General features: G+C 38.3%; 1 protein-coding gene across 1 annotated transcript; it reads left to right on the forward strand.

Annotated features, from left to right (window-relative positions):
- Positions 1-43: 43 nt before the first annotated feature.
- Positions 44-26,858, forward strand: NPHP3 (nephrocystin 3). Its single transcript, XM_053467942.1, has 28 exons — positions 44-75; positions 1,363-1,728; positions 1,958-2,083; positions 2,653-2,803; positions 3,520-3,672; positions 4,149-4,282; positions 4,590-4,750; positions 5,825-5,975; positions 6,186-6,260; positions 6,962-7,126; positions 7,634-7,737; positions 8,533-8,647; positions 10,144-10,287; positions 10,520-10,617; positions 11,060-11,162; positions 11,539-11,621; positions 12,135-12,273; positions 12,414-12,578; positions 13,272-13,369; positions 14,011-14,133; positions 15,405-15,594; positions 16,104-16,345; positions 17,372-17,447; positions 18,195-18,322; positions 18,914-19,154; positions 20,069-20,194; positions 21,433-21,548; positions 26,296-26,858. Exons 2-28 carry the CDS (start codon positions 1,405-1,407, stop codon positions 26,465-26,467), a joined length of 3,903 nt encoding a protein of 1,300 aa, XP_053323917.1. The 5' UTR covers positions 44-75; positions 1,363-1,404; the 3' UTR covers positions 26,468-26,858.
- The last annotated feature ends 383 nt before the right edge of the window (positions 26,859-27,241 follow it).

A 27,241-nucleotide genomic window follows, 5' to 3' on the forward strand; every position in this document is an offset into this window, starting at 1 on the left:
GGTAGCATCGGGAATAGCGATCGGGTCATCATAGGGGTCCTGTCTGCTGAACTTACCAAAGATGCTGCTCAGAGGGTGAGAAAGAACCTCCTATTGAGTTAAAAGTTGGAGTAACAATCACTTTCATTATATATATATATATATATATATATATATATATATATATATATATATATATATATATATAGTGTGTATATGTGCATTAGTATATAGTGATATTTTGATGTGATTTCACTTAATGTATATTTTTAGAACCAGTTACAATCTGGGTATGAATAACAGTTCATCTCTGTAGTTGTAATCAGAGATTAACATCATTGCTAACTTTTCTCTAAGGCTTTATAAAATGCACTACTGAGATATTTTATTTATGGTCATTGTATGACCATTGTGGTTCTAGAAAAGGAGCAATTCAGGTTCAAAGTTGGAAAAGTGGTCTTATCACCATAGTAACACTGTGGAATGCACCTTCTGATTGGACCATTCCAGATGTTGCTATGGCAATAGGATTGTTTTTTTCCAACCTCTGCATAAGAATCGCTTTTTAAAAATTGTATTTATGCATAACCCCAATTGAATTCTCTTATAGTCAAAAAAAAACCAGTAGTAAATATAACTTCCGGAAGCAGAACATATCCCTCTGCTCTTTTAAGATCGAATTTATTCAACACCGCAGGCTACTTACACCCATACAATATACCTGAATGGTGTTCTTTTCGGAAACAGCAGTCTCCAATTCATAGTTTATCACCTACATTTCTTACTTAAACACCTACTGCTACATGCCCATGCTATTTACTCTTACGAATTAACATGTGTGAACCCACCAGAGCTCCTATAAATGTATTCATTAAACTTGAAGCCATTAGTGTTCCTGGGTTCCAAATCCATACTATTTACTCCATTACTTCAACCTCTTCTTACCGCACACATATGCCGAAAATGTCTTAAGTGACCGATTGCATTAAATACTTCCAAAATTTAACATCAGGAATTTTGTTAAGGACCAATAAAATAAATGATTCAGTACCTAAACTTCGGCTTAGGCTTAGAACAAACCAGAAAAATGTTTTGGAAATGTGCAGAACTATGGAAAAAACTTAATTTTACCTAAAATTCTCTAAGTGAATATTTACGGTAAATAATTAAATACACTTTAACTTTACATGCTTGATTAATTGTAAGAGAAACTGTCCAGCTCCACCCAAAACTGATATAAAATAGTGAAAATCTCATGTTTCTTGAGTGCTTAATGTGCTAAACGTGCCAGTTTTGGTAATTTTGTAATATGTGGATTCCTACATTTGGTCTGATGTTATTAATAATTGTGTTGTCTGAAAACTCTGTTTTGGTGTTTTGCAGAATTGTAGATAATGTTTAGGTTGGTGTCCTAGCCTTACCATCATGGGGACGGCATCATCCCTGGTGAACCCAGGAGAGGTCATTGAGGACACGTATGGTGGAGGTGGAGGTGAAGCTTGTGAGATTCCAGTAGAAGTGAAGCCCAAAGCACGACTCCTGAGAAGTTCTTTTAGACGTGCTCCAAGAGTCATCGGTGCTAGCTTCAAATCCACAGCCTCTGTAGACCTTGAATATGCTGCTGAATATGAAAGGCTGAAGAAGGAGTATGAGATCTTCAGGGTCAGCAAGAACAATGAGATTGCCGCCATGCAGAAGAAGGAGGTGAAACTAGATGAGGAGAACAAAAGATTGAGAGCAGAGTTGCAGGTGTGTAAAATACATGACTGTATTGAGGCGGTTTGCTTCTGATACATTTGTATAAAACAAGAGTAATACCCAAATCCCCCAAAATGGGTCCCGTACAGTAGTTTTAGCTCATATCTGCAAGACTTGTCTCTATAAGGTGCCACTCATCCATACCTACATTGAAAGTAGGGATTAATCCATTTTAACTAAATGTTTGCTAATTGGTTCCTTTAAAAATGTATTTATTTAGGCCCTGCAGAAAACGTACCAGAAGATACTGAGAGAGAAAGAGAGTGCAGTCGAAACTAAATACCAGGCCATGGAAAGAGCTGCCACTTTTGAACACGACAGGGACAAAGTAAAGAGACAGTTTAAGGTAAGCATTCACCATGAATCGTTGAAGAATAAAACATGTACAGTGCTGTTTATAATATTACATTTTTTAGTGCTGAATCAGGTATCTGAAATAATTTTACATTTAGGTGAATGCTGTTTTACTAAATCCCAATTGAATGTAAAATAACGATCTGAGCTGTGTTTCTCCTTAACTTGCAAGTCTTGGCCTTTTAAAGGAGGTCCACAGTCATAGCCTAGCAATTCCTCTTAGCACGTGGCTTTAATTTATTGGCACTTGATTCATCCAATGCTAGGCTGAGTCTGTTTCACCCCGTGAAATCCCGGATTGGAAGTCATGTCATTTGGCTACCTAGATGTGCAAGGTAGACAACATGTTAAATTGGGATTTGATAAAACTCAGTTCTCCTGTTTACGTAATCCATCATCCTTTCACTGCTGAATTAGGTTCATTCATGTATGTTCTATTGTAATGCATTCATTTTATTGTCTGTTTAACTGGCTACTCAATTTGGTATCTCTGTTTTATGAATGGACATATCTCAAGTGGTCCACCAAGTTGCTTAATTAACTTGTGTGAATAATAATCAGATTTTCAGGGAAACTAAAGAAAAGGAGATCCAGGACTTGCTGAGGGCAAAACGAGAACTTGAGGCTAAATTTCAGAGGCTGCAGGCCCAGGGTATCCAGATGTTTGATCCAGGAGAGTCAGATTCGGATGACAATGGCACTGAAGTAACTGGTAAGTGAGACTGGAAGAACCCAGAATTATAGGCTGTATTGAGGAAAATTTCCCATTTATATAATGGTGCAGTGATGGCCTACCTAGGATGTCATGATTGCAGTCAAAACCCAATGAAAAGGTTCTCAGGCCCAGTTTTGCTCTTCTTTTTAAATAACCTGACAGATGTTTGGCTGCAGACACACACCGATGACATTTATTGCTCGCTTCATCTTCCACATGGTACAAGGGATCTAGTGTTTGGCGTGGTTTGCATTAAATATGTAGGGGACACTTTCACTGTGTTGGTTGAGTTTGCATGTTGGCAAGGATCTCTAAGTGTTTATGTGGTTTACAGGAAATACATGTGGTGACACTAGAACACCTTATGCTTCTTTTGAAGTGATTAGCAAACTTCTACTTCATAAGGCCTACTAAAATAATTTTCATTGCTGAGTCACCATTGATGACAAATTAGTTTCAAATTAGATTAACCTGGATCGATTGTTTACGTGATAAAAAATTATCCAGGTTCATAGTCTAGTTGTATTTGAGCTGCCCCAAGTTCTATCTACTTAGACAGGAAATGTAACATTTTCCATAATATCACATGTTAATTACTTTTGATGACCAGCTTTGCAACCTTCTTTATAACCAGTGTAACCTCCAAATAAATGCCCCCTGAGGTGTAGCTATTGAATTACAACTTGTACTTGTTCCCCTGTATATACCGGTAGTTCCTGGGACCCAATGTGACTTTTGGACCGGTGGAGCCTTGGGGAGCGAGCCTTCTATGGGCAGCATGATGCAGCTACAGCAGTCTTTCCGTGGACCAGAGTTTGCTCACAGTTCAATTGATGTTGAAGGACCGTTTGCTAATGTGAACAGAGGTAAGCTAAGAGACAGACAGTCTCTGGACTATTACCTGTTTCATAGCTAATTCATTTAACCCCTTAATGACAAAGCCCGTACATGCTATCACAAGTTATCCATACAGTATTGTGTGATATCGGGGGAGTTTTTTTCCTAACTTTGTGGTAAAAAAGACACAAAAGTCATACACAAGTTACAAGGAAAGCTTTTAAACCTAATCAGTAAGAATTCTACTTCTTAAGTTGTTAACAACATGAAACATTGCTTCTTATTCAGAAGATTGGGTAGATGCAACACAGCCATGAATTGTAGCAATTTGGACCACAAACAGAGCTTACATATCTAAAAAAGAAGGCGTGTGTAAAAAATACAATTACAGATGCGGACATCATAAATAATCCATGTCAGGTTTAATGTACCAACATTTCCGTTTATCACAGAGTTTGGTTATTGTGGTCCTTCACTATACATGTTATCTCATTTATATCTGTAGATGACTGGGATGCAGCGGTCACCAGTTTGTTACAGGTTACACCGCTGTTCTCTCAGGCACTGTGGAGCAACACTGTACGATGTTACCTGATGAACACAAAAGACACACAAGCAGAAGTAGACATCTTCCTGAGGGTGAGGACCAGGCTGCATTTTTCTTTTCAGATTTATTTGCTTTTCATCTAAACATAAATCCTACAAAGCAGGGAGGGGGATTCTAATCAACCTCTTCATGCATTTGCAATAATTTGTTTTTGGGGACACTCATCAAATGCTTTAAAGTGGTTATGATGGCTGGAGTATCCCTTCTCTTTAAAGAAAAGAAAGGCGGATATAAGTTATAGCTTTAAAGGTGCTTTCACTTCCCTATAATAAATACATACATTCGGTATTTGATTTATTTTTCACTTTTTGTTATGTATTTTGTCTTTTTTTCTTGTAGGAATATGCTCCCAAACTTCAGAGAGTATGTGAGACATTGGGTTATTTCTTTCAAGTTGTTTACTTCCCTGAAGAATGTGAACGCCACTACATGCCTGTCAAGAAATGGGAAATTGAAAAGAGTTCCTTAGTAATTTTATTTTTGGCTTCCCCCTTACCCAGGTACTTGGTCTTCTTGTTCAGCAGATACTCTTGGACTGGAAAGGCTAGGAACACTAAAGAGTCCACAAGCCCTAAAGGCATTTTATCAGTAACAGCCAACATTTTGTGAAATGTCCACCACAAAGCCTGTAGATGATTACAGTTGAAGCTGTTGGGGCACCACAAATGGCTAAACTACTTCCAAGAGCAGCTGCACAATTAAGGCTTGTGGGGAGCCAGTTTAGCTGAACCCAGCAGGTAGTTCTCAGCTGGTTGTGGCCAAAGTATCAGTTGTTCAGAATTTTCAATCATTACAACTCTGGGCTTGCTAAATATACAAAATAGTAGTGGACAAAAGAGCCTGTGTGACCTTCCCAGGCAGGTCTTTGGATGGGGTATGGGATTAGGCATACTATCTCATTGTGGAACTCCTCATACGGAGGAGCTGAGATAGCTTGCTCTAAGTTAAGTGGTTCCTTGACCTTTTTTTCTTCTTTATATTAAAAAATGAAGAACAAAAAGACCACGTAATTGAGCAGAGTAAGTGCAATTTATACTCATTAGTATGAGGGGATGAGACTAATTTACTATATATACTAAATAAACTTATTATAATGTCCCTCTAAACTAAAAGAAATAACTAGCTCTTTTCGAAGAAGTTGAATTTATTTTTTCAAATGCTTCTGGGATTTGGGGAAATTGGCTTGTATTTTTGAACTTTCTTTGAGTGATAACGGATTGTGTTCAAAGGGGTGTACTAGTTTTAAATGGGTGTACACTAAAACATAGTAGAATAGAATGCAATTGAGATCAGAGGGGAATTCTATCATTTAATGAACGGATCTGCTAATTGTTCCAGTTTCATTACCTGGGGTGGGTTGTTGCAGTGTTTCCAATAGAAACAGCATTCACACGAGACAGAGGTCAGATAAATGATTCATTCTTTAAACTGAATGAAAGTCAACCTTTGAGCCATTTCTTTTACATGTGATATCTATATATATATATATATATATATATATATATATATATATATAAAATGTGTGTTTTTGGGAGCATACATTTCACTAACAGACTTTATAATCTGGAATGTAGCGGTCTCTGGGAGGATTGTAAGGAAGCATTCCTGAGGAACACTGAAGCAAAGCCTCGCATCATTTATCACAAGATGGGGGGCGGCACTCTTGCCGTTGACTGTGTCCAGCAGCTACTGGAGCAAGATCCAAACAAGTCAAACAGAACAAAGGTGAGGACAATACCAATCCATTAGTTAGAATGTAGAAACATATAATTTGATGGCAAATAAAAACTGTTTTCTAATGCTGTAAAAACCTTGGTCTTATGTTTTGTGGACCATTGGTGCCTGTGCCCATCCCTACAACTTGAGTTCCAAACTATTGTATCTAATTAAGAGTGACCTATAATGTGACGAGTGTCTGCCTTTCTTATGTTTCAGACTATTGATCATTGGGGAGATCCAGAGGAAGGAGCACATAAAACTTATTGCCAAGTGGAGCAAGTCATCAGACAGGTAATAACTGTTTCTTGTACATTTATGTAAATGCCCTGTAGACACCAATTGCTTTCCCGAGCTTTGATGCCAACACTGGTTTCCTTCAATAGAGATTTTGCTGTCCCCAGTTAGAAATTATGTTAAGATCATTAAGAGTACGCAGGCTTGGTGTATAACCTAGCATAGTTATTGAATAGGCGATTGTGAAACATGTCACTGGATTACATTGTAGACATCGAATTGGTTTTGTGTGGTCTAGAAGTAGACCCACTTTAATTCATCATCAATAATTCACTCATTTGTTGATCTTGGTAGTGATTGTTTTGTGAGATGTTGTCAGCAATCAAATCGGTCCCAAACAGGTTTCCACTTTACAGTGTGTCATGTAATTAACCCCAGTATTGATATCATTATTCTGCTCCATGGAGTTTTATCTACACTGACGTTTTGTTTCTACATATCAGAAATATATAGGACTCTCTGCAGTATTTATATCTATGTAACTATCTTGTGTTGGCACTTTAATGGACAATGTCCCTCATGATTAGCAGATTAGCTGAGAACAGTAGCATTTTAAGTGAAGAACATGAAATAGGTTATTAATCTAAGGCACCAAATTCAACTTACCAATCTAATTATTTAAGTTTTACAGAAAGCGCCAGACGTAATGCTTTAATGTCTCTCTAGCTCAAAGTTGTGACACAAGTTTATTCATTTAGGATCTGTTGGGTGGTGAGATTTCTGACCCTGATGCGAAAGATGACCCAGCAGTTAAAGAAGATGAGGACTTTGGCGATCTTCTTTGGGATGTGCATGACGAGCAGGAGCAGATGGAACGTTTCCAGCAAGCATCTCAATCTACTTGTGAGCTGGGGTTCCAGAAGGTGAGTGACGGAAAGGCCAGCAGTATGGGGTGTCACATGCCTGCTGCAATTCACATTAAATAATATTGCACTTAAAAAGTCCAGGACTCTACATTAATGGCATACTGGGGCTGTTTTTCATGTTAAAGAATCTTGCTCCCCAGTGCTCCGCTGTTCTCTATTATAAGATTTTGTGCCATGGACTGCACTTCCTTCTGAGGCAGAGGAGACAACGGCCTCAGAAAGTAGGTCCTGGGGAGGGTGGCTGGAAGAGGTGCTCTGGGTCAGGGTTCGGACAGTGCCCAACCTAAATATGGTGCTGATGCACATCTCAATGGCAAAGTACTTAAGTCCATTATTTACCCCTTTGACTTCAGTTAACCTATTTTTTTAGTTGGTATAAATGTAAATATGCACATGCATGTTTATATAAAGGAAAAATACCTCATGTGTTTATCGTACAGTGTACCAACAAGTCTACTGGGAGACTGAAAATCAATGTTATTTTTTCTATATTTTCTCTACTAGTATTTTGATCGTTTGAATGACTTGGTTGCGGCTCCAGCACCCATTCCACCACTTCTTATTTCTGGAGGTCCAGGATCTGGGAAATCACTTCTTCTGTCAAAGTGGTATGTTTTATTATGCTCTATTTTGGAATTTTGCCTTCAGATGGATTCAGTATGTGCTTTTCATATAATGTATGCAGACAAAATTTGTGCAGTACCCAATAGAATTTAAATAGTGTTACATATCCAACTTATTGAACCATCTGATCTTGTTGTGTACATTCTTTAAATGTTCACAGTGAAACTACACTACCTAACAACATAAATCATGAGTCTACATAGCAATGTAAGTCTTGTGCGTTGGAATAAAGGACGTACAGCGTTAACATGAATATCCAGGCAATATTTATGAACGCATTAGAGATTTTAGATTGAGATGCTATGTTAATTACTTGTTAGCTAAAGAGCCTGAATGTAAATGATTTAAAATGCTGAAATACATACTGCAATGGTTTTCAAAATGACCCGCTCCAGTTCTCCTTATCATCATAATCTAGCACATATATCTCAAATAATTACATGATGATTTATGGTAACTAGAAAAACGTAACTACTGTATTACTGTATTATATTGTCTAATATATAGGTATTGCTTTGGATTGTTAAAAAATGCTGAATAGATAGTTTTGCTTTATGTATATAATATTAGTATAATATTAGTTTATGGATAGTTTGGCTTTCAATATTTAATATAGTGTGTATATAATATTAGTATAATATTAGTTTAATATACTATCTGAGTTTTTTGTATTTGCACCTCTATTTTAAACTTTGAAACTGTACACAAGTAATCATTCTGCTCTTGTATGGAAGCCCTAATTAGATAGACAGTATTGTAATGGTTATTCTTTTTTGTAGGATCCAACTTCAGCAGAAACATTCACCAAACACATTGATATTGTATCATTTTGTTGGAAGACCCTTGACAACCAGTTCTGAGCCGGCACTTATAATAAAAAGACTGACTCTCAAGGTAGGTCACTTTTCTTGTACGATACTTGTGCTCTGAATAAAACTTTTAGATATGCAGAGCTTTGCAAGTCGAGATGCATTAAATACAACAGGTGATATGTTTAGTCAAAGGGGGTTATAGGGTATAAGACTCTACAATAACATTAATGCAAAAAAATAAAATAAAATAACATTAATGCAAAAAAAACAAAAAAAACACTGCCAAATCTCACCTGGCAATATCACAACTCAGACCCAAATGGATAAAGGTGTTTTGATTTAAATCTGGTGATTTCACCATCTTGCAGCATCTTGAGCAGTGTTTATTCACCCGCTACACACACATACAGCCTGTTATATGTAATGAGAAAACTGGATATAACTGTATTAGTTGAAGTTGATACCTTTTATTGGGCCAACATAGAAAAATCTCTAAATCTACATACATTTTTGGGATCTCAGATGTCCCTTTTTCAGATGGACAGTGACAAATATTGTAATGCAATAATTGATTTAATTATCTCAAAGTGATAAATTGAAAAACTTGAATTCTCATTCACAGAAAACGATTAGGCTGGAGCCAAATTCACTGGGTTCCTTTGCAGCATTAGCAATTCGTATGTTAGCTACGGGGAATCTATAAAAAGTTTCCACCAAAGTCACTTGGGACACAACTTCGGAAAGATGGTGCTGCCTGACCAAATGTGAACGTAGAACACCTTTCACTGTGCCATTTTTCATGTCAGCCATTCCTAAATAACCATTGATGTTCTTTTTAGGTTTGCTAGAATACTAGTTCTCTAGCTTTTTGAACTTTTGTCTAAGATCAAGTACCTGTGGGAGAGGGAAAGATTGGTTCTCTGGCCTTAAGGCCGATCAGGTTTTGGAGCCCCCATTTTTGTCCACCAACCAGGGCACTCATGTGATGTGGTTTTGCAGGAGCCCTGCCTAACTTCACTGATTGGGTTGATAAGAGCACCATAGCTCAACCCTTACACCTGCTTATTTTACATTTTTAACGCCTCGGGCTATTTTCATTTTTACTCTCACACTTCGCCTCGGCCTATGGGTGGTGGTGGGGAATTATGTATTCTTAACCAGCCATGCGCTGGGGCTGCACATTGCACACTTTTTGTTTTTTTTTGTGCACATATGTTAACTTGTTTATATGGTTACTTGGTTCACCGGAAATGCCACAGTGAAGATGTGTCCCAGAAGACGCTGCTTTTTGCTGGGGAGGCTGGGCCTTTTTGGCCACAACTCCTCCATGAAGACTTCAGTGGGTCTTCTTATTAGGGGGGACCGTGGAAGATCCAGCCACCCAGCTTTGGCCTGGGAGGGAAGGAAGGAGCCGCATACACACCCGTTGGGAGTGCAACACCATTGTGGCCTTAATGCTTTTGGAACAACATCCATTAGAATATAAATATTGCCTCGGTTAATATGGATATAAAATTATGCCAGAATCACCCCTTTTTATATAAATAACCCTAGAATTTTCTGTTTATTTCATCACAGCTCATGCAGCATTCCTGGTCAGTGTCATCATTTTCAATGGATCCTGGAAAGTTTTTGGAAGAATTTCCACATTGGCTTGAAAAACTTTCTATCCGTTACCAGGGAAACATCATCATTATTATAGACTCTATTGATCAGATACAGGTAAGTGCTTCTGATGTCATGTGACAATTCATGACTTCTTTGTCAAAGAAGAGGCACTGTCAAAATTGTCTGTAAGGAATACTATTCTTTTTTTAACAATTCTTGCAGGAACAAAATAACGTCTTAAAAAAAAGACTTTGGTGCCGCAAACATCAGGCAGAAGTTTGCAAATTAAGATTTGACTGTTCTTGTTTCTGATATTAACTAATACTTTTTAATTTTTTTTGTTCAGCAATCTGAAAAACATATGAAATGGCTGATTGATCCGTTACCAGTGAATGTGCGTGTAATTGTCTCTGTCAATGTTGAAACCTGTCCTCAGACATGGAGGTGAGTACTGGCAAAGCCTAAATGTATTCATGCATTTTGAAAATACTGTGTATTTTATATAACTTGGTGAAACTACCCAGCTTTGGGAAATTCAACATTTGTTATAAAATGAAATATTTGTTGTATATCAGAGGTGTATTTTTTCCCTAAAGCGAATGGACCACAGCGTCTGAGGTTTGGGACAATGCTAGCTCATAATTGTAAAACCATTTTGTAAATCTGGACATATGACTTTATGCTGCCATAATCACCAACGCTCTGGCTCTTGGTCCATCAACGATCCGGTAATGTAGAGGACTTCATAAGTTGGAACCTGGGCATACTGTATGATTTACAAAACCACTGGAACAGCTGGGTTATCTGGTCTGTAGAGCACTAACATTGATTGTGAAGACAAATAAACTGGTCAATGTAACTGAGTGTTTGTTATTCTTTTTACCAGATTGTGGCCTACTCTTCACTTAGATCCTCTTAATTCAAAAGATGTGAAATCCCTCATTAGTATGGAATGCAACGGGGCAAATATTGAATTGACCAAAGAACAGGTACATTTCTTTCTACTTGTACTGAATCCAATGCAGCTGCTGGAGAGGGATTATTTAGGAATGTCCTGAATATAAAGAGAGGAATAATGGAGGCAAACATTGAAGCAGTTTCTCAAATGTGCACAAAATGTATGAATAATAAGAGAGGGAAAATCCCCCAAAATCGTATTTTAACCCCTCAATGACAAAGGCCGTACATGTACTGGCTAACAATGCGTTGTCATTAATGGGTTTAAGGACAACCCATTGTTGTTAAACTCATATTTTATAGATGGATCCTGTGTAGAATACACAGGATCTTACTTGTTATCCTCCCATACACGTTTGTATGTTATCTGTGTATACATTGATTTTATTTCCTTATTTTGAATTCTAGGAGAGGAAGCTGGAAAGACACTGTAGGTCTGCCACAACCTGCAATGCCTTGTATGTGACCTTACTTGCTAAGATACTCATCTGGTAAGACTCAAGAGTTATTATTACCTTGTTGTATTAGTGCACCATATAATAGTACAGGACTTCTTTGAATTGAGAACAACATTTCATATATACAATGTGGTAGATATAATTTTTTTTTATTTATACTTACTTTGTAGTAATAGTTTATTACCTTTAGGAGAAGGAGCAGCTCCATTAAAGTGCATATGATGACTGTGTTGTCCCTTCAAGAAAACTTCTGTGTTATCTCTGCGTATACTGGCATTCTTTTAGGACTAAGTATTTTTGTTTGAAACATGTATAAGATTTACAGACCATGTAGGATGCTATCCACTGGTCCATTTCTTTGCTACTTAAGAAAATTTGGGCTTTAGAAAAGTGCTGCAAACGTATGCTTGCGATTCTCCCACTGACCAGTTTGTTTCAATGTTTGTTTTTAATTTATTTTGAAAGAAATGAGGAACCCTAAAACATTAATTCACGCTGCTGTCCTTACTAAACATGTCTGCCTCATCTGATTTTGGATTTAAGCAGGGCCGGGAGCACCGGAAACATTGCAGATGTTTTACAACTTTGTATGCAATGTCAGGATACGGTGTCATTGTACAGACTTGCCCTGCGCTGTGTGCAGGAGTTCATGCCTAGTGCCAGTGACAAGGATCTCATGAGAGAGGTAAGACCAAGGCTTTGCCGAGGAATATATGCTGAATGGAATATAATAAAATCAAATTCAATTCAACACATTGAACTTTTGTAAGATTCACTGGTCACTTAGAAGAAGCAAGAGAACCCTAATGTGTGTCTTTGCTGCAGGTACTGTGCTTGATCAGTGTCAGTCACAATGGAGTTAGTGAGTGCGAGCTGATGGATCTCTGCCCTGGGCTGACATGGCCCGTCCTAACATTTTTGGTCTACCATATGAATAAGATGGCTTTACTAGGGTACAGCTGTGGTCTTCTTCAGTTTCAACATCTACAGGTAACATTTTATCCTCTAGTACATCTCCACTAAATAAAATTCACTAACTATAAATCATTGAAGACGTACACATATTGCATGATAGGATGACCCAGCTTATTGATATTTGCTATCTTCTAGGTCACCAAAATTGTTCCCGTGCAACTTCTCTGCCCCCATGTCTTTCGTACCTTCAAGTATACTGTAGTGTCATGCACTGCCATGTCCACAGCTTTTAACGGTTCCTTGAACTCTTTGGAGTTTATCCACTAAAGGGGCAATTGGCAGGAGAATTAACTCCCTGAATTCAGTATGCATTACAAAGGGAAACCCAGATAAACTCCTCTGCATGGAGCTGGCCTGGCATAATGCTTAGTTCAATAAGTGAGTCGACTTTCAAGAACTCAAGAAAGTAATTAAAATATGCTTTATACAGCTCCAACCAACTGTTCTTGACGTGGAAGCTTTTTGTGGTTGGCCCTTTGTAATGGGAAGTGATGTCAGGGAGGTGAAACTGCAACTGCACTGCAGACTGTCCTTTCAATCTTATTGCCTCTTAACAGATGTTTGTTCTCAATGCTGCTATATTTGTCTACCTTTGTAGTTAACACAACCTTTTGTGTTGTTTTGCAATACTTTGGCAAGCAAATGTCTGTAGTAAGAAATGAATGGCGTGTAGGACTGTGACCTTCTTAAACCAAATTTCATCTCCAGGCCTGGGAAGCTGTCAGAATGGAGTACATGCAAGGCGGTCAGAATATTGTGTCTGAATACAGAGAGAAACTTATACAGCACTTCGCAGCAGAGTTAAGGTACAGTACAGGGAGACAATGCTGTATTTTGAATTGCATGTTGTGCTTTTATATTAACCTGGTGTATTTATTATTGATTTTATCTTAACAAGAGACCTCTGAGGCCCCAAAAGCAAATGTGATTCTACCTCTTGTGTTAACCAAATAAAAGTTATGACCTTTGACCAATACCTCCAACTGCTTTTGGGCCAATACAGCCATTTTTTAAGTTAATTTCCAAATGTAAAAAGCCGCCCCAATTTTATCCGAACAGACGGGTAAGAAACGGAATTCATTATCTGAAAATGAGTGGGCCAAAAACAACATTAGCACAAGTCTAATATAGATTTTTAATGTTCAAGAAATAACCATATCATTTTGTGTTTTGCTCTTTTGCTTTCTGGATCTTAGATGGAAGTTGTCCATGGTAAGCTGTCAGCTAGTCAGTGCACATTAAAGTATAGACAAAAGATTGAGTACCTTAACAATAGATGGTCCAAATTGTTATTTAGTCTGCTTAATTTAACCAGTTCATGAAAAGCATGGCCATATACAACCGGGACTGCCGAAGCATGCAGTTTGTATCTGGGTTTCATTACATGTGTGCAAAGGGCAATATTTTCTATTTGCCCATCTGCCATTCACTCTTGTTATCATACCAGTCAAGACAGGGTGACGTGGAGAAGTGCCGATGAACTCACCTGGCTCTTCCAGCAGCAGGGAGAAAAGCAAAAACTGCAGAGATGTCTCATGAACCTTTTCGTGGCACAGAATCTTTACAAACGGTGAGTGCTTCACACATAGATATATATATATATATATATATATATATATACACTAACTGACCACTTTATTAGGTACACCTTGCTAGTACCGGGTTGGACCCTCTTTTGCCTTTAGAACTGCCTTCAGTCTTCGTAGCATTCTTTCTACAAAGTGCTGAAAACATTCTTTAGAGATTTGGGTCCATATGAACATGATGGCATCACGCAGTTGCTTCATATTTGTCAGCTGCACATTCATGATGCAACTCTACCGTTCCACCACATCTGAGATGTGCGCTATTGGATTGAGATCTGGTGACTGTGGAGGCCATTGGAGCACAGTGAACTCATTGTCATGTTCAAGAAACTAGTTTGAGATGGTGTGAGCTTTGTGACATGGTGCATTATCCTGCTGGAAGTAGCCATCAGAATATGGGTACACTGTGGTCATAAAGAGATGGAGATGGTCAGCAACAATACCCAGTTAGGCTGATGCTCAATTGTTACTAAGGGGCCCAATGCGTGCCAAGAAAATACCCCCCCCACACACCATTTCACCACCACCAGCCTGAACCATTGATACAAGGCAGGATGGATCCATGATTTCATGTTGTTTACGCCAAAGTCTGACCCTGCCATCTGAATTTAGCAGCTGTTATCGAGACTCATCAGACCAGGCAACATTCTTCTAGTGGTGAACCTGTGTGAATTGTAGCCTCAGTTTCCTGTTATCAGCTGACAGGAGTGGCACTCGGTGCGGTCTTCTGCTGCTGTAGCCCACCTGCTTCAAGGTTCGACGTTCAGAGATGGTATTCTGCAGACCTTGGTTGTAACAAGTGGTTATTTGCATTACTGTTGCCTTTCTGTTATCTCAAACCAATCTGCCCATTCTCCTCTGACATCAACAAGGGATTTTCATCCACACAACTGCCGCTCACTGGATATTTTCTTTTTTTCGGACCATTCTCTCTAAACCCTAGAGATGGTTGTGTGTGAAAATCCCAGTAGACCAGCAGTTTCTGAAATACTCAGACCAGCCCGTCTGGCACCAACAACCATGCCATGTTCAAAGTCACTTAAAGTCACATAATTCTGATGCTCGGTTTGAACTTCAGCAAGATGTCTTGACCACGTCTACATGCCTTTATTCATTGAGTTGTGTTACCAAGCAATTGAACAGGTGTACCTAATAAAGTGCCCAGTGAGTGTATATTAACTTGTATTAATTTCTTGAAAGTCCAATAACAATTTTGTTGTGATATCCTATTATATAATATTTAATTGCTTTTTAGGGGGCATTTTGCTGAATTGCTCAGCTACTGGCAGCTTGTGGGGAAGGACAAAATCTCAATGGCCACTGAATATTTTGACGCATTGAAACAGTATGAGAAGAGCTGTGAAGGAGAGGAGAGTATGACTCGTCTTGCAGACCTTTATGAAACACTTGGACAGTTTCTCAAAGACTTGGGTCTTTTGGGCCAGGTGAGTTGACTGCAGCTTGCACATTCAAATTAATATGTGTGTGTGCTGTGTACGTGAGAAAAAGAAGCCCACATTGATTTGTTCAGTCCAATATTTGAAACTTCACAATTTCAGATCTGTCCATGCTGAAGACCAATTGGTAATGAATATTGAGTTAAATTACAATTCTTAAGGCCACTATTCGTAATTATATTACTCAAAACTCTTTAATGACACATTTTACAACAAGAAGAAAGTATATGCACTCATTAAAGGTAAATAATGTAAAAAAATAATTTAGTTAAGTAACTATGACTAAATTAGCAAAAATATTTATAATTTTTTTTTTGTAGCTACTCTCCCTCGTTCCTTCTAATGTTAATTCTATTCATTTATTTCCGAAAGGAAGTTACGCTGGCTGGAACTATGACATCTTCCTAAAACAAAATAACAAACATAAAGAACTTTTATTAAAAAAAATACAACAGTATTAAAATCCACTGTATCCTCACTCTTTCCCCATCCTTTAGGCGGTGATTCCTCTACAGCGCTCCTTGGAGATTCGAGAAACGGCATTAGACCCTGATCATCCGAGTGTAGCCCAGTCACTGCATCAGTTAGCGGGAGTCTACTTGCAGTCCAAGAAGTTTGGAAATGCTGAGCAGTTGTACAAACAGGCTCTAGAAATCACTGAAAATGCTTATGGCAGTGAACACCTCAGAGTGGCGAGGGAGCTCAATGCACTAGCGGTGCTCTATCAAAAACAGAACAAGTAAGATTTCAAGAAGCTACTTACCGTATTTCCCCATGGATAAGACGCACTTTTTTTTTAGAAAAATGTGGGGTCTAAAAACGGGTGCATCTTATACAGTGGTGGTAGATTTTTTTTAACTGGAAAGGAGATGGAAAGGGGACCTGCTGCTTACCTCTGTGTTGCTCAGCAGCGTCACTTGTTCCGTCGAGGTGACACAGGAACCCAGTGGAGTCACGTGAATGTACATCACATCACATGACTCTGGTCTGTTCCTGTTCCTGTTCGAGCAACGCAGAGGGAAACAGCGCCCCCCATGGAAGTCTGCGAGCGGCACCAGAAGATCTGCAGTTCAGGTACGGGTAGGGGAGTAAATTAATGAATATATGTGTGTGTGATAGCATGGATGCATGTGTAGGGGGTACAGGGAGGCTGAAAGTGATGTGCATGTACTGGCTGCCTGAGCATGATAGGAGTGTGATTGCTAACAATTGCTAGCAGCTAACATCAATCACACTCATTTCATGCTCAGGCAGCCAGTTCAATAACTTTATGTATTTTTTCAAAAAAGTTCGGGCCCCAAAATTAAGATGCGTCCATAGGAGAGTCTTTTACGTTTGGGAAATACGGTAATCATGTACTCATGCCGCAGGAGAAATGCGTGGACTGGTTTTGAAATGGTATAAATGCCTAAGACTTTGTCCCATCCTGGTGCCGAAGTCCAGGAATGAAGAGTCCTCCTGCACCATGGGATTCCTCTTTAAAACCCCTTTAGACCGCTTGAACCCATATTAATACCATGTATTTAGCTTCATATATATATATATATATATATATATATATATATATATATATATACATACACGCATGAAAGTGACAATTCCCCTTACAGAGTGGTACAATTGCCCCTGGATCTCTTGCTAGGTAGATGTATGACATAAATGGGGAGGCACATCTCCCAAGGGTTAACGTTGGTTACGTGTCTGCTGATATTTTTGAGCTAGATTTTACTCTAATTGAAAATATTATTTGATTGTTCTTTAATAGGTTTGAACAAGCTGAACAGCTGAGGAAAAAGTCTCTAAAGATACGACAGAAAGCTGCAAGGAGAAAAGGCAGTATGGTAAGGGGGTTGTAAGTCCTCAGCTGTAACAGATGCACAACATGTCTAATTTTTTAATCAAGTGGTCAGTGTGTACTAGCATTCCCAACATAACTATGGGATCTCTACTGAGTTAAAGCAGGTGTGTCCCTTTATATGTTCCTTAGATGTCAAGCTCAATATGTACAGCTTGGAGGAAAAGGAAGAGGGGAGATGTGATGTGTGAGGCCATAATCTAAATGGAACAGTCTTTACATCAGATAAAATGGGCTGAATAGTTCTTAACTGCCGTCAAATCCTATGTTTCTACATGATACACTAGCGCAAAATAAGTTGTTTTGAAACATAGTTATCAATTCAGGTTTCCATTAAGGTATGCTGTTCTGTGTTCACCTTTATAAACACCCATGCAGTCACTTTGTTATGGCAACATTGATAGATGTTTTGGTATTTTGTTTTTTTTATACGTCTTTTTTAACCTTAATTTCTCAATTGGTTTACCCACACAAATTATATATTGTGTTTTAGAGACAAGAAAGGCTTTGTTTTGAAACCATTTTCATATATGTGAGACGTTATTATTAATATTTTTAAAAAAAAAAAAACATTTTTTCACAGTTTGCGGGTGTAAGAATCTGGTACATCATCAGTCGCAAAGGGGTTAAGGAATGCAAAGTGATGATAGGATGTTAGAAGTGATATTGAGCTTTAATTCAGTTTCATTGGAGGAATGTTCTGTTTAATGTTGGTGCTGTCTTTCTGTTTCAGTATGAGTTTGCTCTCCTGCGCCGCCGAGCTCTGCAATTAGAAGAGCTCACATTAGGCAAAGATACCCCTGATAATGCTCGGACACTAAATGAACTTGGGGTGCTTTACTACTTGCAGAATAACCTGGAGTAAGTATTGTTTCTTGTTTTTTTGTTTATTTTTTATTTTTATTTTTACAAACACCTAGACTTCTTATCACACTGCCTTTTAGTAAATAATTGAATGGCACAGTCTTAATTATTAAGTCTAACACTCTTACTAATGAAAGTCAATGGAATAATAGACTTCAGTAGCATAGCTTTGAAGAATCGGCTTAGTATGGTGTTTGAGCATGGAATTTGCTCAAAATAATCACATGGCAATGATGGCAGTGCCCAGGTCTGCAAATCAAAGTTAATTGGAACAAAATGAAACATAACTTTGTCAACCTACATTACTGTATACAGCACTGTATTTTTTAGTTAAAGCAATTTTTTTTAAAGAAAACAACAAATGATTTCTCCTTTCAGGAAAATAAAAAAGAAAATAGACTTTGTTAGGATAGAAGAGAGGACTACAGTGATATATGGGGATGTATTAGAACATGACGGATAGGATGTACTGAGTAGCTGTGTTGTTAAGTGCATCGTAGGTTTTCATTAAAACCAATTTGACTGGCACCCTAGTTAAATAATGAAATGTAATACAGCTTTTTGTCCTCCCTCCTACTGTGTGTGAAGAACAGCGGAAATGTTCCTTCAACGCTCACTGGAAATGAGGGAGCGGGTTCTGGGTCCAGATCATCCTGATTGCGCCCAATCCCTCAACAATCTGGCTGCTCTTTATAATGAAAAGAAGCACTATGACAAGGCAGAGGAACTGTATGAGCGAGCACTAGACATCCGGAGGAGAGCCCTGTCTCCTGATCACCCATCCTTGGCCTACACTGTCAAGCATCTGGCTGTGCTGTACAAAAGAAAAGTATGTTCATTGTTTACCTTTTTATTCAACACATCTTGTAAAATGATGAGGTATACATTATAAAGCATAATGCCCAGCTCCATAAAAATCATTTTTGTCTAAATACCAGGCATAAACAGTAGGAGAACCAAGAAAATCATATGACTTTATAAGAATCTAAGACAAGGGCAGAAAATGTGGGCTGAATATGTAATCTTCATCCAAAGACACTTCCCTTATGAAAAAATTACTGCAGTTTTTTGGACATGAAAAAACTGCAATACTGCACTTTTACTGCAGTATTACTGCACATTTACTGCAGTTTTACTGCATTTGTACTTCACTGTACTGCAGTTTTACTGCACATTTACTGCACTTTTTTTTTCATATTGCAAACCTACAGTTGTACTTCAATGTACCACAGCTTTATTGCATTTGTACTTCCGTACAAAAATAACTGCAGTAAAAATGCAGTACAGTGAAGTACAAATGCAGTAAAACTGCAGTAAATGTGCAGTAATACTGCAGTAAAAGTGCAGTATTGCAGTTTTTTCATGTCCAAAAAACTGCAGTATTACTTCAGAAAAACTGCAGTAATTTTTTCGCAAGGGACATGGCATGTAATATATGTTGAACTCAAACATTAGCAAATACTCCCCCATTTTAATAGCTTGATTTTTAATTTTGGGTTCGGTCAAGATTAGGCAACATGGATCTATATCATGGGCCATTCAAAACCCATTACTAGTATTAGCCACTTTACAATAGTTATAACAGATGTTTCCCTTGCTGAAAACTGATACAAAGTTTGTGTCATAAAGTCAGAAATCCTAATTAAGCTTCATGACATTTTCTACTTTGCCTCTATTTTACCTAAAATTGCTGCTGTTGTTGTGTATGCTGTTAACCAACTCTAATGTTTGCATTGTTTTTAGGGAAAACTCGACAAGGCTGTTCCTCTTTATGAGCTGGCAGTGGACATTCGTCAGAAGTCGTTTGGACCAAAGCATCCCAGTGTTGCCACTGCCTTGGTGAACCTTGCAGTACTGTATTGCCAAATGGTATGAGAAACCCCTTTTATGTTAACAATGGACAATAAATAAATTTAAAGAACCACTCCAGCCTTATTGTAATGTAAAATGCATGTTGAAATCAATTTTTTAATGCATTTCCATGTGTACTACTGCATGCAATTAAGCAGTCGATGTTCAACTGGCATATATGGCCTTGGCTGACTCTACTTCCATTGACTTTAATGGGAGTGGTACTTAGCATGTAAAGAAAGTATTCTTAAGTGTGCAATGAAGACCACAGCCATATTTTAGAACTCCAGTAACCAAAATAATGCATATTGGAATCTGTGTATAAAATTTGCATTAACAAATTGCCGGTACAAAACAACCTTCTTCAGCAATAGAGACTTTATATGGACAGGCACCATCTCATATAGAGTCATATCCACATTTCAGAACATTATACTTAGGGCAACACTATAGACATGACCCTTTATCGTGAGACATGGGATAGTACCCTATTCGCCCTTTCTAAAGTATTAAGATCTGCTGGTTATTAAGAAAAAAATTGTTATGAAGATGGTCCTTTACCCTATCCAGACTTTACTTAATGAACCCTACAGCATCGGACACCTGTTAGAAAGAGTGTGGAAACATAGTCCCCTAAAACTTTGGGAAGTTGTCTTTGATTTAGCTTCTAAGAATTTTTTTTTTTACCAGAGCCTTTTCTATGGAAATTTCAATTTATGCCTATTCCTGGCATATAATGGAGTATAGCAACCCCACTACAATAATAGTTGTTGCCATCTGGGTACGCTGCCTCAGGCCATCAAATAGATCAAACAAACAAGAGAAGAAAAAATCCACCCAAAAATAGTCTATGACTAAGTCCAGCAACATGGACAAAACACGTCAGTGACCACTTCCTTTTTTTTGTTTGTATGTTTTTGTCCTATTGGAATATTCTATTAAGAACACAAGTGACAGGGTATGGTTGCAGTGGAAGTTGGAGCAGACTCAAGGCCTGTTATATTTTCATGACTTCTCTATATAATGATCTGGATCAACATGTTTGATTTCCATTTTTCTTTTCTGGATGAATGTACTGTATTATATGATACACCTTTGTTGGAGCTAATGCTCCTATCTTGACTAGATCATGCTAATGTGTGGTCTTGGACATCCAGCCATTTTATTTTGTTCTATATGTTTCCGTACATGTCCTGTAAAGGGAAACCAATTTTGGCATTGTGACAAACGTTTACATTTTGCTTTGTTCTGTACAGAAAAAACAAGCAGATGCCTTACCGCTGTATGAGCGTGCCATGAAGATTTATGAAGATAGCTTGGGTCGAATGCATCCAAGAGTTGGAGAAACACTAAAAAATTTAGCTGTCTTACGGTAAGAATAACATTCATACTTCTTTTAGTGTGTTGCTTCTAAATATGTTTTAGCATATTTTAAGTACATGTATATGAACATTTGGGTCTGCTGTCTCTATTTCTGTCTTTGAGAAATCTATACAAAGACATTTTCCTGTTTTTTTTTTTTAAAAGGTACAAAGAGACCAGTTTTGTCTGCTCAAGGCTCTGAAATTATCATTTTTTGGGTATCTTATAAAAAAATGTAATTTCAGGACATTTCAGTAAAAACTACAAAGTAAACTGGAAGTTCAATGCTTAATGATCAATTGTTAAGTTTACTGACCAAATAACAATGGCATATTATCTAACTTTCTCATCTTGAGGTAGCTCACAAGCAACTAAACTAAAACTGAGCACTTATCAGAATGCAACACCAGATAAATGTTTTCTTCTTTCCTTTTAAATCATTTATTAATAAATACATATTTAGGAACCTAAACAGTGTTCCTTTTGTAACACACAAAATGTATTTAGGAAATATTTACAGTATTGGCACATATTTGATGTTCACCAACTACAGAGCTCCAAAGTCTTCTGTCCTGGGCCATTCTGTCTAGATGCTTCCAGATGTAGCCCACCTTTTTGATGTCAGCCTGGAGGTCTTGTCGCCATTTCTATTTCTAGCACAACCTTTTTGCCTTGAGGGTTCCACTTCAGTGCCTGGATGGTGATGTTGGTTGGCTGATTGCATAGAGCGTGCCCTATCCAGCCCCATCTTCTTTTCCCGATTCTTCCTCTTCTGGGAGTTGACAAGTTCTCGCCCACAGATTGGTGTTGCTGATGGTGTCTGGCCAGTGGATCTGGAGGCAGCTGTTGATAAACGTCTGGACCTTCCTGTTGGCTGTTTTGGTTGTCCTCCAGGTTTCAGCTCCATACAGTGGGACTGACTTCAAGTTGGAGTGGAACAGTCCAATGTTTGTTGCCAAAGACAGCTCTCTGGAGCTCCAGATGTTCTTGAGCTTTAAGAAGGCCACTCTTGCTTTGCCAATCCTTGTGTCATAATCTGCATTAATGCCACCTTGCTGATGGATGATGCTGCCCAGGTAGGTGAAGGAATGCACTTTCCAAGGGGGTCTTCCATTCAGTGTGACTGGGATGTTGCCAATGGAGTTTATCTTGAGGATCTTGTCTTGCTGTTGTGGATGATGAGACCAATCTGATTCATGGTTGGTCATTGCTACATGGATCTTCTCTGATCTTCTATGAAGCTGGGCCAACAATGTCCACTGGATTTAATTTCCAAGATTGCTAGTGGATGTCTTCATAATCCAATCGATGGTTAAGAGAAAGGGTGACAACAAGCATCCTTGTCTTACTCCAGCTAGCAAATACAGAAAATGAGAGGAGGCCATAAGAGAAATAATGAATTACCTGTAATTTAATTTAAAATGTACTAGGATTAGCGGCTAGGGTCATAGTAAGGCACAAGAAAACCTGCCAAACAAACAAAATATACAAATGACCCTGCGCAAACCGACACATTTAAAGGTGAAAAACACCCAATGTGCAAAAATAATAAACATTGCACTTCTTCAGAAAAGAACACATAAATTATGTGTAAATAGGAGATTCCTCCAAAAATCCACCATAGAAAATACTAAAATATAAAAGTATAAGAAAACACATGTGTTTAGTGTAAAAAAGTAAAGCTAAAAAAAATAGAGAATAATGGATCCACCCTTGCGGCACCACGTATAAACACTTTGGAACAACCTCCAGGTCGAACAATGAACAGAGGAATTGATGCAATGATTGTATATAAAAGGAGTTTTAATAAAAACAATCCATCCATAGCTGATATCTCAGGTCACATACATACTTACATACACGATCAAATTAACCCTTATATTATGCAACAGATAGCAATTTAATATATTCAATTAAAAGCTTTATTTTAATTTACTCTGGTTTGCACCTGGAAGCTATGAGCTCTGCCCTCCGTGGATCACTCTGCATGATGTTCCGTCATATGAGTTCTTGATCAGGTTGACCAACTTGGCTGGGAGGCTGTAGTGTCAAGGGAGCTTCCAGATGGTCTCTTGAGCCACACTGTCAAGCACATTCTCGTAGTCAACAAAGTTGATATACAATGAGGAGTGCCACTCCAAGGACTACTCGACTATGATGCGTAGCGTTGCTATCGGGTACATGCATGATCTGTTCTGTCTGAAGCCTGCCTGCTCACCTAGAAGCTGTGGATCTGCAGCCTCTTTCATTCTCTCTATTAGGACCTGGTTGAAAACCTTCCCTGGCACCAACAGAAATATGATTCCTCTGTAGTTGGCACAGTTACAGAGTTCTTCTTTCTTGGAGATTTGATAAGGTATCCCTCCTACTAGTCTGCTGGAAACTCTTCTTCCCATATCATCTTAAATGGGGTTTCCACTGAAACATCTAGGTCTGCTTTCAGGGCCTCTGCTGGATTGTCATCAGATCCAGCCACCTTCCCGTTCTTCATCAGGGTGATGGCTTTCCTGATCTCATATCTCGTTAGCTTGTCACAGTTGAACGAGAGATCCTCATTGGCTGGGTCAATGTCTGGTGGATTTGGTGGAGCTGGCCTATTCAGGTGTTCCTCAGAGTGCTCTGCACATCTGTGGTTCTATTCCTGTGATGGTCTTTCACTGCTTGTCTTTGGTGGCAAGTTCTGATTTGCTGCTTGGTGGTGTCATGTTGCCACTGCTCCGCTTCTTCTTCCAGCCCGTCCACATAGTCTCGCTTGGGCTCTGTGGGCTTCAACATATTCTTCTTTGGCCTTGGCCTTTGCTGCTTTAGTTCTGCTGTTGTTGAGTGCTACTTTATCTTCTTTCTGTCTTCTATCTTGGTCATGGTCTCTGCTGTGATTCACTCTTTCAGTTGGTGTTTCTTGACTCGAGCACTTGTCAAACTTGCTCTTTGTCATCAGTCCAAAGTCTTCTTTGGTCTTGGAGTCTTTCAGAAAGCTGACATTGTACATTTCTTCTGTCAGATGTGTCTTTCCAGTTCTTTCAGCTTCAGGTGATGGTCGGACAACACATCTGCTCCTCTTCTAACTCTAATGATGTGCAGGGATCTTCTGAACTTCTTGCTAATGCAGACATGGTTGATCTGGTTTCCTGGACAAGGTTCACCTTGATCATCTTCTTCTTGGTTCTTAATGATGCTGTGATGATCCTAGGGCCGTGCGCCTCCCATCCTACCAGTGCTTTCTGTGCCTGCTTGGACAACAGGAAGCCTACTCGCTGTGCGTGGGATGCGTAATTCTCTTCATGTCCGCAGTACAGCTGTCATCAGTCGTCTCTGTCCAGTTTATGTCTATCTTGTCCTTACGTTCCATGTGTCAATGTCAATACAACTGGTGGAAAGAAGGGTCGTCAGATTATTGGCTTCCTTGCGGCTTTCATGAGTTGAAAATCCTTCTAGATATAATCAGTACCAATTGTTGAATGCCACATTTATTTTAATAATCTGAAAGAAAAATGCTTTGTGTATTGGAAAAAATAATTTACCATATTTGCTCGATTATAAGACGACCCTGATTATAAGACGACCCCCCAAAATCTAAATATTAATTTAGGAAAAAAACAAAAAGCCTGAATATAAGACTACCCTATAGGAAAAAAAGTTTTACTAGTAAATATTAATTCATGTAAACAATATTTTCATATTTAATAAAAGCTATGATTGAGAAAAAAATATATTTTTTTATTTCCTTTTATTTGCCAACCTGCCCCCCCAGTTATGCACATCTGCCCCCAGGGTTGCCACTCTGCCCCCAGAAATGCCTTATACCCCCTATTTGCCACTCTGCCCCATGATGTGCCTTTTAACCCTCTATATGCCACTCTGCCTCCAGAAATGTCTTATACCCTCCTATATGCCACTCTGCCCCATGATATGCCTTTTAATCCCCTATATGCCAGAGTGGCATATAGGGGGTTAAAAGGCATATCATGGGGCAGAGTGGCCTATAGGGGGTTAAAGGGCATTTCTGGAGTTATATATATATATAAACTGCTAACAGCAATCACACTCCTATCAAGCCAAGGCAGCCAGTACATGCTGGAACCTGAGGATGATAGGAGTGTGAGTACAGCCTCCCTATGCCATGCTACCACCACCTTTACACATCCATACTAACACACACTCATTCACAAACATTTAAATACTCACTCATTCCATTAATCACACATACTTCACACATTAATCACAAAAACCCTCCCCCACCCCCTTACCTGAACTGCAGATCTCCCACTCGAAGACTTCTGCAGGGGCCCGGCTGTGCGTGCAACTTCTCTGGCCCCGCCCCCAGAGGAAGGAGGGGGGAGGCAGAGTTATGTGACACGCTGCTAGCTTCTTGCTCTCCTGCTGCTCGCGACCAAAGCCGGTAAGTAGCATGGCCCCAGCGGACATTTTGAGGTCTGATTAGAAGACGACCTCGATTATAAGACGAGGGGTATTTTTCAGAGCATTTGCTCTGAAAAAAACCTCGTCTTATAATCGAGCAAATACGGTATATATTTAGTGTTACTTATTATTTGATATTTATTATTTTTTTATCACATCTTGGCAAAAACATAATTAAAAAAATATTACTATTATTAGAATTATTACTTTCCTTACTTATTTTTTATAGCTTGTGTACATGCATGTGTGTTATGTCATAAGCAAAAGCTGTTAAACAATGGTACATAATGAGATAGCACCTCCAGTTTGTGAAACATGACTCAATCATATTTTAACAGGTATGAAGAAGGAGACTTTGAGAGGGCTGCAGAGCTGTATAAAAGAGCTATGGAAATTAAAGAAACAGAAACATCGGTCTTGGGTGTGAAAGCCCCATCTGGTCATTCTTCTAGTGGCGGGGACACCTATAGCCTCCGAAATACTCTACCAGCTGGTGCATTCCCTGAGTAATGACCCGAAAATATATCTTGTGGTCGTTTTAAACCCACTCTAAAATCTTCATGATCTGACTGTGTTAATTGATCTGAAGAAGGAGGTTAATGTGCCCCATTATTTGTCTCTGAATTTAACAGTATTGGAGGGTGTAGTGAATCAAAATATGTTTATGCTCCAAATAAAAAAATATATATTTTGAAACTTCCAAAAACATAATAAACCTGTCCTCTATCCAGTAACATTTTATAGATATTCTAAAATAATTTATAGAAATATGTAATCATATTTATTTGTATAGTTTATCCAACAGATATTATGTATATATTTTAAGTCTGTGCTTGAAAATAAGAATATATTAATACAAAAGTATTATTTTATAAAACATTAAATTGATTTTCTTTTTTTAATTCAATATTTTCCAAGTGTTTTATTTAGAAAAACTCCAAAAATACATACTTTACCATTAACCCCTTTTTCAGCATTTTTACAGTTTCCTTAACCATGATTCTCCTTTTTAATTTTTTTGTGCATACAAATGAAATATTATTTTTCAAGGACAGATAGAACTTATTTGGATACCATTTTTGATGTATAGTCTAACATTTAGTATAAATCACACATTAAAATTAAAAAAAAAAATTAAAGTTTTTCTGTATTTTACCATGAAAATGGTCCTCAAACCAGTTATACCAAAACACCACAAAATATCTTATTGTAAGTATCCTTAATTTGAAGGAAGAAAAACATGTTTTTTTTAAAAAAAAAGTTTTTTGGAAGGTACAAGGCACA

Source organism: Spea bombifrons, chromosome 5 (assembly GCF_027358695.1).
Source record: "Spea bombifrons isolate aSpeBom1 chromosome 5, aSpeBom1.2.pri, whole genome shotgun sequence".
Lineage (NCBI taxonomy): Eukaryota > Metazoa > Chordata > Amphibia > Anura > Pelobatidae > Spea > Spea bombifrons.

Coding starts and splice junctions, on each gene's coding strand:
- NPHP3 (XM_053467942.1), top strand. CDS start 1,405: ATGGGGACGGCATCATCCCTGGTGAACCCAGGAGAGGTCATTGAGGAC. Junction 7,738..8,532: donor TCACTTCTTCTGTCAAAGTG/GTATGTTTTATT, acceptor TCTTTTTTGTAG/GATCCAACTTCAGCAGAAAC. Junction 13,370..14,010: donor CACTTCGCAGCAGAGTTAAG/GTACAGTACAGG, acceptor TTATCATACCAG/TCAAGACAGGGTGACGTGGA.